This window comes from Panicum hallii, chromosome 5 (assembly GCF_002211085.1).
Source record: "Panicum hallii strain FIL2 chromosome 5, PHallii_v3.1, whole genome shotgun sequence".
NCBI lineage: Eukaryota > Viridiplantae > Streptophyta > Magnoliopsida > Poales > Poaceae > Panicum > Panicum hallii.
In genome coordinates this window covers 2,992,144-3,004,674 of record NC_038046.1, presented here as the reverse complement: position 1 = coordinate 3,004,674, position 12,531 = coordinate 2,992,144, and the positions used below count along the sequence as shown (strand labels likewise).

At 49.3% G+C, this 12,531-nt stretch overlaps 2 protein-coding genes across 2 annotated transcripts; both read right to left on the bottom strand.

The window, feature by feature from the left end:
- Window positions 1-62: 62 nt before the first annotated feature.
- LOC112893671 (ABC transporter B family member 26, chloroplastic) lies at window positions 63-5,234 on the bottom strand. The gene is made up of 18 exons (XM_025961125.1): window positions 4,594-5,234; window positions 4,356-4,480; window positions 3,752-3,794; window positions 3,605-3,649; window positions 3,377-3,499; window positions 3,186-3,289; window positions 2,948-3,002; window positions 2,782-2,852; window positions 2,566-2,668; window positions 2,207-2,417; window positions 2,049-2,122; window positions 1,786-1,842; window positions 1,606-1,680; window positions 1,406-1,480; window positions 1,037-1,318; window positions 872-936; window positions 724-784; window positions 63-587 (listed from the first exon to the last, which is right to left on the bottom strand). The coding sequence occupies exons 1-18, from the start codon at window positions 4,990-4,992 to the stop codon at window positions 507-509; spliced, it is 2,049 nt and encodes a 682-aa protein (XP_025816910.1). The 5' UTR covers window positions 4,993-5,234; the 3' UTR covers window positions 63-506.
- Window positions 5,235-7,730: 2,496 nt separating this feature from the next.
- On the bottom strand, window positions 7,731-11,456 carry LOC112893670 (regulatory protein viviparous-1). The gene is made up of 6 exons (XM_025961124.1): window positions 9,906-11,456; window positions 9,604-9,696; window positions 9,262-9,362; window positions 8,592-8,638; window positions 8,410-8,486; window positions 7,731-8,146 (listed from the first exon to the last, which is right to left on the bottom strand). The coding sequence occupies exons 1-6, from the start codon at window positions 11,454-11,456 to the stop codon at window positions 7,916-7,918; spliced, it is 2,100 nt and encodes a 699-aa protein (XP_025816909.1). The 3' UTR covers window positions 7,731-7,915.
- Between the last annotated feature and the right edge of the window lie 1,075 nt (window positions 11,457-12,531).

The window sequence follows — 12,531 nt, the reverse complement described above, 5'->3', positions numbered from 1 at the left end:
GCAGGACCAACCGAGTACCGACCAACGACACGAATCGTCATGAAATGCAGGCTAGCACGATATTAAACGAATGGCCGTATATACATGTTGCGTCACATTACTCGAAATTGGAGCACAAATGAGGTATCATCGTCAAAATTGGAGCATTTTCTCCATGTGTAAAATAAGACAGATTAATATGCCTATACACTTGTAGTTACATGCTGGATCCGACGAAAATTTAGTGGACAGATTTCTTTACAAACTACTGGATTCTTATAAGCCTGCTCTCCGTAATGCCGATCTAGATGTTTACTGTCTGCTCCTCTTCGTGGGGAAAACCATTATGGTTTAGCTTGATTAGTGGCAATCCGCTTTTGGTCGTGAGGAAAATAATGCAAGTTTATTCGAGCTCCCCGGTCCAGGTCAGTCCTTGTAAAGAATACACTAATGACAGACGACTCTCACTACCTGTCAATCCACTGAAAAAAAGGGCGTGGAGTAAACCACCTTCTGTGATTTCAGGCCTACTCGAGGTCGTCATCTTGTCGCCTGGCTAGTCTTGAATATAGACCATTCTTCTCAATAAGTTCACTGTGTTTACCATCCTGCAATACCATGCAAACCAAAATATGATATTGTAGGTTGCTGCCAATAATCATGGGATCATTTATCTCCAAAAGATCACAACAGTCCCAAGAGTTTGCAGTCTGAAGTAATGACACAGCAATATTGAAAACATACCTCCACAATGTTACCATTTTCCATCACTATAATTCTATCAGCTGTTTGAATTGTAGATAGCCTAAACAGGAAATAAGACCAATACCCCAATTATCTGACGCGTCCCAAAATCAAGATAGAAAACACTTATGTGCCAAGTAAACATTACCTGTGTGCTATGATGACCACAGATTTTTTAGTCCTCGAGTCACGACTAACTTTTGTGATGACACTCTAGTAAGAAGTATCAAGAATAGCATAAGCATGAATTAATTATAATACGCTGTTTGGTGCAGAAGTTAGCATACATTCAAGTTCTTCAGGAAGTGCTCACCTTCACATAATGTTCACTCTCAGCATCGAGCGCACTAGTGGCTTCATCAAGTAGTAAGATAGCTGGGTCCCTCAGAAGGGCCCTGGCAATAGCAACACGTTGTTTTTGACCACCACTAAGAAGAGCATCATCAACAACGGTGTTATAACCATCGGGCAGAGACATTATGAAATCGTGAGCGTAGGCCTGCTTTGCAGCCCACACCACTTCTTCATGACTGACTTCTCCTGGGCAACCATATTTAATATTAGAGCTAATATCCATTCGGAATAAGCGTGGTTCCTGCATATACCAAGCATACATGGTTGTTTAGTACACCATAAGTTCCAGGTGGTAGCACAATGTATGATGATTTGATTAACTCTGAACCTGTCCAACAAAACCAATTCTTTCTCGGAACCATCTGATATCAAGTTCAGTGAGTGGGACACCATCAACTAATATCTGCATCAACACACCAGGCTTTCGAGTGTGAGATATCTATACTATAAGAACAACAAGGTGCTAGTACACTCAAAGGATAGCTGTTTGGGTGTGAAAAGCTGAGACCACAATTTGGAATAGCTTACTTGCCCATTTGTAGGCTCGTATAATCGAAGCAGTAAATTGACTATAGTACTCTTGCCACTTCCACTGAGACCAACCTATCAAGGTCCATCACATAAACACAGTGACTAATACATAAAAAATTGGACAGTTTGTGAGAATTCACTTCTATAAAAAGAAAACCATGTTATGTAGGTCCATACGATAGCAACTACTTCATTTGGATTCAGCGTCAGATTCAATCTTCCCAAAACTGGTACCTGTTGAGAAAAAGAGATTGATAAATTAAGGGTCACATGGTTTGGTTACAACAAAAAAAAATTCAAAATGTCCATACTTTAAAGTTTATCCTTTCTTTTTTGTCCCTTCAAATTTTCCCCAATATTAAATGTTAAGGTCAGAAGCACCAGTACGTGAACAGCACTCATAAACAGAGAACGCATAAAAAACTTCAGTGTAAGCATACCGTAGGTCTTGATGGATATGAAAATGATACATCAGCATACTGAATTCTCCCTTCCAATTTCTCTAACTTGAGTCCTGCGATGATGAAAAGCTTTACATTACCTAATAGTCATGCTTCCAAAGAAAATAATTTTACAGTCATGAACGCATTTTTCTTGCCTTTGGAGCTAAGCTGTTTGCTAGGCAGGAGATCCATCAAACGGAAAACTTTTTCACTTGCTCCAACAGATTGCATCAGGGAGGACCAGTTGTCTCCAATCCACCATGTGGACAAAATTAGCCATTCAGCATAGAGTGTGAATTTTGTCAACTGCTCAGCAGTTAACTTCCCAGACATGATAGCTAGTCCTCCAATCACCACTCCGATGACCTACGCGAAGCTTATTTGCAAGAGTACTTCATCAGTAGTGTAAGGCAGTGTCGATACCAGACCCAGACTTTAACACCATCAGATTATTTTTTTTTTCACGTTACTATAATGTTTAATGATTTCTGAACAACAGGAACAGCGGAGATACCTGAGTAGAATGGTATAGATAGTTCAAGCTCAGGCTCCAGCCTCCATAAGCCACTGTCTGCCGAAAACTTACATCATATAGCTTATCGAGCCACTTTGCATACCTATTAAAGACTCACAGTACAAGATATTAATCATACAAGAAAATTGTTAACAATAATGGACCTTAGGAGACGGGGACCGGGGGGGGGGGGGGGGGGGGGAGTATAGAAATTACCTTTTAAACTCCTGCTTTTCTGTTCCGTACACCCGCACTGTCCTAACCAAAGTTATCACCTCTTGAGCAACCTGATTTAAATTAACGTAAAAGGAAATTAATGTGTAGGGTGGAAAATGGATTTGGCTTTAGCAAATGGCATATTTGCATAATCACAAAATCTTACATTATTGGCGCTTGCAGTGAACTCCTGTGCGAACTTTGCTGCTCTTTTCTGAAACCTACCAATCAAGTAGTAATGTGATGGGCCAAGTTCTCTCATATGCACCAAAGATGCAAACCAACAAATAAATTTCTCTCACATGCCTTTTCAAAAATACACCACTCTAGCAGCAGAAAGAATGGAGTAAAATGAAACTAGAGCAAATGAACAGATAACTTGAGTCAAAGAAGCAAATTTGTACCGTCCATGAACTAGCATAATTGTTGATAGAGTTGCACAAATAAGCAGTGTACACAACCCAAGAGGCCAAGATAAGACTAGCAGATAAATTAATGCACCTGCACCCTGAGATACATTAAGGAAATCATGTGTGAGATTTTCAAAGACTGGGTGGGCGATGTTTAATAGGAGAACTCCAAACCAAATTCTCACCTGAAGTACATTGCGGGAAATCAGGTTAAGGTCATTTCCTATAACTCGAGACACTTGTTGGCAGTCAGAACCAAGCCTACTTGTCAGGTCACCGACGGTTTCTTCGTCAAAAAAGGAAATATCCTAGCACAAAGTGGTTACAGTTGAAATCCTAATGATATGATCGAGCCAAGAAATGCATAGATCAATTTTCTTCCAGCTTCGATATTTTTTCCCTTTCTTTATTACCTGAGAAAGAATAGAATCAAAAAGCATTTCTCTCATCCGTTTGACCTGACAAAAATTCAGATGATGAATGTTAGAGACAGATCATATGGAAGTGTTGTGTGGAACAAACAAACTTGTCAGGACATGAGGAATCTAACATGGTTTTACCAATATCATGTTTGCAACACCAAAACAGCAGCTTCGTACACCACTGCAAATGAGGGATACCACTACATAAGCAACCTCATTTGTTTCTTAAAAAAAACACGGAAGGCAATAATCAAATTCAATTCTGTACGAATTATCATGAACAGTTCCTTGTTTCCATGTGTGCGAACTTGTTTATGTATGTGCATTTCCATAGTGATCTGTGTAACTTTTTTTTTGAACAAAACCAGGAGCACTGCTGAGTGCTGATTCATTTAAGAAGAAAGCAAGGCTAGTTTACAAGAGCGTGTGATTACATGGAAAGTGTGATCTTATAACTTCAAGTCCAATTTTCCCAATGATCTATTGCATTGCACATCTATCAAAACTTTATGCTAATAAAAAACAGAAACGTTTCAGAGTGTTCCTCCAAACATTGCTGACTACCGGAGCTTTCTGAATCGTACACTACTGACTATACAACCTGCAGTAAGTTATATTTTACTGCTATAAGCAATAATGCCTATGGTCAGTAATCAAATGTGACTATGTGAGCAGACGGCTAAGTTGTGTACATTTTATACCATGGACACTATGGGCACAATCTGAACAAAAGATAACTAACCTAAACACTCCGGAAACCAGACATAGGACAACTAGAAGCTTGGCATTTCTGTAGAACACGGCCCCTCCATTCTGCGCAGAGAAAATGGACGCCGCGAGGAGATGGGGTATAGCTATCTCAGCAAGCTGCAATCACAACCACAGCACATCACGACGCTCATCAAAAGACACCAAAAACTCGACAAACGACAAAGTCAACCGCAGCAGCAGTGTCATGTGTCATGGCTTGCTCGCATTACCGCAGCGCCGACGAGGGACGCGAAGCCGGCGTAGATGACCCAGCGGTCGGCGGCGACGAGCCCCCACATCCGCCTGAGCGCGGAGAGCGCGGTGGTCCCGCTCCCCTCGGCGCGTCCGCCCCCCTCCCCGGCTTCGTCGCCGTCCTCGAGGCGCCACCAGCTGCCCCCCGGCAGCACGTTCCGCAGGCGCTCGATGAACTCCCCCACGACCACGCGGCGCCGGCCGAGGCCACCGAACTCGCCCCCGATCGCCGCGGCGGCGCGGATCCTCACCGGCCGGAGCGCTAGCCTACGCTGCCGCGGGGCCCGCAGCGGCGCCCGCCTTGGGGCCAGGGCCAGCGACAGCGAGGGAGAACCTGGTGCCGCGCTGAGCAGCAGCATCGCGGCCGGTGGCGGCATTCCGCAGTTTCGAAACCCCCCTCGCGCGTGACGCTCGATCCGGATTCCGATTCCCGGTCGTGGGACTTCAAATAGCTGGAGGGGGGACGCGCGCAGTTGCGTCCTCGCCGGAGTTGAGCTGGGTTGGGTTGCCGTGCGCGGCACTGCCTCCGCGACGCCTCTTCTCCACCTCCTCCTGCTGCCCCGGTGTTTTCTCTTCTTCCTCGATTTCCTCTGTCTTTTTTCTGCGTGTTTTTTAAACGTTTGTGTGATTTTTCTATTTTCCACGAGCGTGTTTGCGCTGCGGAGGGGGGAGGGTTCCGTGGCGGCGGAATTTTTCTGGATTTTGGAAATTGTATGGCTATGATTAATTTCTCTGGGGTTTTTGGATTGGCTTTGGTTACGCGGGGAGGGAACGGGGAGACTTCTCCTCCTGTGGTCGTGGTTCGTGAACCTCGTGTTGGCGGGCGGGCGTTGAAGCCAACAGGGCCATGGGCCAGAGCTGGTGGTTGGTGCCGTGGTGGACTTTGAAATCTGCGGGTGTTCTTTTTCTTGGCCCATGTATACATATATCAGCATAGAAGCAATGTAGAGATGACTATAGTACTTCAAAGTTCTTGTGAAATGCCTTTTAAAGAAGTTCTTGTGAAATGGGACCATTTTCACAAAATCAATAATAACTCAGGATCTTGAGTCATTAAAGGCAATACATGGACAGAGCACTAACCAGTCATCATGTAACTTAGAGATCTTGTGTTGATTCTTTACGCTACCCAACTTAGCCATAAAATTAATTGGCCGTTGATTTCCATAAATAATGAAAAATATTATGCGTGCGTACTTATGTAAAAAAGCAGCGTGCTATTGCTTGCCAGAAACAAGGATCTGACACGAACAGACAAAGACTCGCGTACAGCACTCTGTCATTCAGTCTAGTCAGACGTTCATTCCCGTGAAATGGATCTAGCCATCTAGACTGATGCGTGCGCTACGTGCATACGTACGCGTAGACTTGGCATACCTGTCGTTTATTTGGGAATTGCTGCTAGAACTAGAGTACGTTACAGTTTACCAAGAGACCAGGACTCAATTGCGTCCGGCCGTCTGGGTGATGAAACACCTTTAAATTTTCATAGCTGAAGAAGGTCCAATAAAAATTCCTGATAGTCCGCAGAGAAACAAGCTAGGATTAAAGTATACTGCCAGCGCTCAGCCGCTCTCCAGCCCTTCCGGTCTGAAAACTGAAATATACATTGACTCTTGAGCGATCTGTGACTATCTTGATCGATCTCTACGCAGGACGGCAAGAACCAGGCTTGGCCAAGTGGTGGGACTAGTTGGCATACACTGCAGTACGTATACAACCTTGCATGGAGTAGTACAACTCCGTATATAGTTTCCTTGGAGTATATGAATACGAGTACAATCTCTACATGTATACCTCTTTATCTGGTCCATGCATGGGGGTATATCGATCAAGAGCGTACATATACTAACGTTATCTTTGAGGGATATACCTTTGTTTTCCCAAGAAGAACTAACCTAGCTACACTTAAAAATGGCTACACCCATGTATACGGGACCTTGCTATACTCTCTTCTAGCTGGTGTGCATCTGAGCATCTCATTGTTGGCGCGAGCACACGTCACCGGTTCCAGAGCGAGCTCACCCAACAGATCACATCATTGCCTTATCCTTTACGAACACACATCACACCCCTTTCCAGCCTCCAGATATTTAATAATAGTATTTTTCTCAAACAAAGAGGAGAAACAAATAAACAAATCAAAGAAACCCAAGGAAAAGAACACACAAACCACCGCACATCTGGTGGTCGTCCGATGGGCGCGCGGAGTCGATGATCACCATGCATTCGGGTAGGGCACACCACGAATTCCCAGCATCAATCCTTCGCCTACCAGGTTTTGTCAGCCGCCCCCAGGGTAAGCTAAGCGCGCGGCACATGGCGGCCGGAGAGAGCTCCGTCGACCAGCCGCCGTGGCTGCTGCGCTACTAGTTTATCATATCTCCCCCCGGCGGAACGGAGCGCGCCATCACGCCGTGTCTCTTCCCCACGCCAGCGCCGCACATGGCGACGCCTCGGCGCGGCGGACAGCCTGGCTGCTGGCGCCACGCCGCCGCGGGACCGATCGATCGGTCCATCGCCGCAGCAACAGGGCTCACGAAACAGGGAAATAAAGCATGCGCACGAACAAGTCCCGGCCATGCATGCCAGGCCACCCACCCATGTCTAGTCCAGATGAAGAATCTAGGGATGCATCAGGAATCAGCCAGGTTGAGTGATGCACTGATGATAGATGCAGCATGATCTGTAGTCAACCAGGAGCGCCCTTTTTTGGTTTTTTAATTTTTTTAAAAAAAATTCAGACAACGATATGCACAATGAGTATTTGGTGGCATATATATGTCCATGCGAAGCTTATAGTATAATACTAGTACCACTGTGTCTGTAGCTATCGAAATATGTTGTTCATTATTTTGCATATATGCATACTTGCAGATGTAGCTACGCACCCTGTTTCTGCTCATCAGCACTTGCTCAAGAGCCATGCAAACAAACACTTACCAAGCATACAGGGCAGTTCCAATCAAACACCATCATGGCATGCACACAAACGATAGATGTTCTAGCATTTGATGCTGTCTTGTTGTTAGCCGAATGGCACGACGACGACATGACAATTCAGGCATGCATGTCGACGATGCATGTACAGGACCACTACTTGACGACAGAGGTTCAACACAAACCAAACCATGCACAGTTTAGCGTCACAGCAGGCGGGCTACTTGATTTAATATCATCACCTAGCGCACTACATGCTTAACACACACGACGGGGTGACGACCGTCATCATCAGGTGTATGGAGAGCTAGCTAACTTCAGATCAATGGTGGAGGGCGGAGCGAGGCTGCTGTCCTTCCTTCAGATGCTGACGGCCATGGAGGCGGCTCCCTGGTGGCGAGCCCGCCGCACACCTTGCGAGGACCTCCCCTTGCAGCCGCCGTCAGGCTTGCTGGCCCCATCGGCGCCGCCTTCATCAGAAGCACCGCCAGCTTTCTCTGGACCTGGATACCCATGCTTGTGCTTGCCTACCGCGCTGGAACCGTTGCCCTGCTGCTCCTGAGCCGGCCTCACCTTCACGCCCCGTATCAGCTGTTGATAGACAGAAGAGGGTTCAGGTTAGCTGCTGCTGAAACCAAGTGCACGGCAAGGTCAAAGATGCTACCACTCGATTGAGAATTGCCATCCACACATAAGAACAGTGGCATGCAAAACAGCTGTATCTATTCAGGCAGTTGACTTGTGCTTTGAACGAGGATGTGTGAAGAGTGATTTTCCTTTAATTGTAATAGGAAGAATACAATGTATCTAAAACAATCATGGCAAGGAAGTTAAATAAACAGGGTGAACATTACATATTTGCCCGACTTGACATCGGAGTAGATCACTATGAAATCCCCCTCCTGAAGCTCGTTGGAACGAACAAATTCCCCTGCAAGTTCAGAAAAAAACAAGAAAAGTTTAGAAGCAACTAAGTAATGCTATGCCAAGACCAGATGATGGGGGGAAGCATAGCAATGCTTTGTTTTCCACTCACCGGTGTTCTCTAACAGATACATTCTACTCTTGTTGTTGGGCCAAAACCTGCATGCATGAGGAGGCGCTCATGTCACTGTCAGCAGTCCATTTTCAGAACACATTTGCCCGGAACTACCACTAAGCATGCAGAACGACCTAGACTTTTAGTATTGCATTGGAACAAGTTAGCAAGCTGGAAGAAACACGTTTATGGCGTGCAGAAATGGACGTAGAGGAGCAGCAGTGCATGCCACTATTTGCTCCCAGATTCTCATCGTATATTCATATGACCCACTTGCCCAATTGGGAAAGAAAAGGGACCATCGCACAGTGATCTCAGTACTCATGTCATTTACTATTTCTGGCCCAGTGGTGCTATCTACTCCCTGCCCCCACAAGTGACCAAGAACACAATTTAATTTCAACAAAAACGAGGACTTCATATCTCGACCAAGTTGGGGCAGGGTGGAGTTGAAAAGCCAGCAAGAGCCAAAAAAAGAGGAAAACGGAAGAGAATTAAAAACAGGAGTGAGATATTAGGAATCTAATTAAACACAATTTAATTTTGTAAAAGATTAAATAGAATAGAACGCGATTTATAGAAAAATAACCAAAAGGGGGGGGGTTTAAGCATCCATGGTCAATTGGCTATCCGAAAACGGCAAATCCCTAACCTTAATGACACTCACCTGTACCGCATGTTCCACACGCGCGATGTCCCGATGTCCTCCATGGGGATGGAGATGCCATCCCTCGTCTTCAGCTCCGGCAGGTGAACCTCCGCCTCCTTCTGAAATCGTCCAAAGAAGAGAGACAACTTTTAGAAGAAATGTCGAATCACCGCTGCAAAGCACCGTTTGAAGAACAGATTCGAGTGTTTGCAAGCATAGATCCAACGCCTATTTAATTTAAGAAAAAATTTGCAAGTGGATGGATGCATGCACAATTGCGGATCTATCTAGAAATTTAAGATTTGTATGCCCAAGTGGGGTAGATATGATGCAGATCATGAAGGGCGTCGTCTGTCTCACTTTGGGGAGCACGATGCGGCCGAGGCTCCCGACGTCGCTCTGCTTCAGAACCTTCTGCAGCAGGTACCTAAGGTTCTTGTCCGTCTTCGCCCCCTGCATGACCAAATTCATGTTCATCAGATCTACGCATGAACTCCGGGGGAACACGCATCGATCGATCCGTACGCGAACGCATGGCACAGGTTCATGCGTGTCGTGTCCGATCGCTGGACAGCGATGTGCGTCTATCAGGAGCAAACAGAAGAAAGAGATCGATGTAGATCTCCTGCTAGATAGCGGTGTCAAGCTCTGCATGCATGCACCTGCCGCTTATCTGAAGCCGTCGAGCGCTGGGGGCTCTCATCCTGCCGAGCACCCGGCGCCGGCTTCGCCGATGGCGGCGCCGCCGCCTCCGGGGAGCGCGGTACCTGCTGCATCGGCGCCCTTGAGGAATTGGACTTGGAGAGCGGGTTCTGGACCTGCTGCTGGCTGCCCGGCGGCCAGAACCCCCAGCCACCGCCTGACGGCGTGACCGGCGCGGAGTTCGTCGACCGAGCGGACGGCTCATGCTGGAGAACGGGGACCTGGATCTGGCCCAGGTTCAGCTGCTGGCTGCGCTGCTGCTGCAGGCAGGACAGGCGCCGCTGTCTCGCCATGCGCTTCTTACGGGCCTCCTTGGTCGCGGAGGCCTCCACGCCTGCCATGAGCTGGGGGGGCATGGGGTGGCCGGCGCCGGCGTACTGCCCGCCAAATCCGGGGGAGAACGGCTGCGGAACGACGGGCGGCATGGGGTACGAGCCCGTGGAAGCCCCAGGGAACGGCACGTACTGCTGCGTCCAGGCCATGTTCCCACCGCCCGCGGCGTGCATGTCGCCTACCGCCGGCGGGGAGAACGGCTGGCTGTTCACGACCACGCTGCTCGTGCTGGAGCTCTGGTGGAAAGGGTATTGGCCTGCGGCGCCCGGGTAGACGGCGTCGCCGCCGTAAGCAGGTGGCGTGAACGGCTGCTGGTAGGGCATCCAGGATGTGCCGCCGCCGGCCGCCATGTCCTGGCCGCCGGCGGGGAACTCATATCCGGGGTTAGCCCCCGGGCTGGAGAGCTGGCTGTGGCCATGGCCGTGCAATCCCGCCGCCTCCTCCAAAGCGTCGCGAGGGCGCTTCCTCTGGAGGTGATGGTTCTGCACCCAGGTAAGGATGAGCTTGAGTAGCTGCATGGTGCCCTGGCGCCCGCCGCCGAGCCGGGCGGCGGCGGCCTCGATGGTGGAGCGGCGGAGGCGGATGCTGCGGAGATCCTCGGCCGAGATGTTTTCACGGTTGCTCGTGAGCCACTCCATGAAGAACCGCGGCAGGTCCTCCCCCGCCGCCCCCGCATCCATGCAGGCCTCTTCTCCCCCTGTCCCTTCCAGCACGGCTTTACCTTCGCGTCTGCCGTCGCCCACGGGATGCGGCGGCGGGAACATGGCGTCCTCCAGCATCATGCTAACTTCGGGGAACGTTGGCTCGGAGTCCCACGGCATGGACAGCGACGCGAAGTCGAGGAGCTGGTCGATGTCATCGAGCGCATCAAATCCTTCACCGGCCGAGACAGGCCCGGACCGCTCGCCGGCGGCGCCGTCAGCGCCGCCGCCAGCTCCTCCTGCCGCGTTGGTGTAGGCGCACGAGGAGTTGGACGAGGACGAGGACGAGAAGGTGGAGCTGGACGGCGAAGAGAGGCAAGGGAAGTCCGGGAGGGACGGGAACGTGTCTTCGGCGAATAGGAAGTCATCCGCCGCCTCCCCACCGATCTCCTCCGCCGGGGCCTCCCCCAGGTCGCCACCGTGCTCCGGCGGGTTCTCTTGGGAGTGCGGTGGCGAAGAGCCGGCGGAGGCGTCCATGCAGATAGACACGGCGACGGAGGGAGGAGAGATGTGTCGCCGTCTCTCTGTGTAGGTTCGGAGGTGGGTGCAGTTACTGAGCAGACGAACAAGGGAAGCAGGAGGTGGAGGGGGAAAGAGGAGAGAGGAGGAAACCGAGATGCGGCTGCGTGGCACACGTGGCGGCCGCCGGGGGCTGTGGGGAGCGCTCCACCGCCCACGCCAGCCTCTCCTCGGCCACCCTACTTCTCGCCCCAGGCGCACGCCCAACATCTCTCCCAGACGCGTGGGCCCTGTAACAGCTGGGCCCATATGTCATGGATATAGAGCAATCATTGCTGGTGAGGTTTCTCTGTGCATGCTCCCGGCCCCTGACAGTGGGCCAAATAGATCTGGTCCACATGTCAATGTAATGTGTTTGTGACGTTGGTGCAAAACTTCGGCGTGTGCTAAATTTGACCGCTCAAGAAACGGAGACGAAACCACATGTTTGGCTGTACCGATGAGGCGTGGGCCGGCGAGTCCGTGCGTGGAAAAACAGGGTGCGCGTAGCTGTTTCGGCGCCGTAGGATGTCCGTGTCGCCGGCGTGCCGACTGAGGGCCGAGTGTTGGAACGATTACAGGCCGTCCGATACAGAGTGCGCCTGATGCAACGGACTGAAGTTTCGGTGGGTACCAGAGGCTTTGCCTACGAAGGAGGAGGAATTTCTCTACACGCACTGCGTGAAGCCTACACGGTTGGGTACATTGGTGACCTGCGGTGGTCACGACGACGTGGAATGCTCCTATTGGTTGCAGCCCTTGCGGTGTTGGCGTGCATGAGAGACATGCAGCGGCCAGCTCATCGGCAGCCCAAAGACGTCTGCACTTACCTGTGGATGCGCAGGTTGTTGGGAGGGTTTCCTTCAATTTTGTTTGAAAACTTCCACTCTAAAGTGACATAATCTATGATCATTGCATCTCACATCTTACTTCATCTTTTGTCTCTTTGCATTATATTTTCTTTAATACCTTCCCATCTAGAGTAGTTGATCGTAACTTCATTTACAGAGGATGACGAACATCTTGAAGATAGGGTATACATATGGTCGGTTTT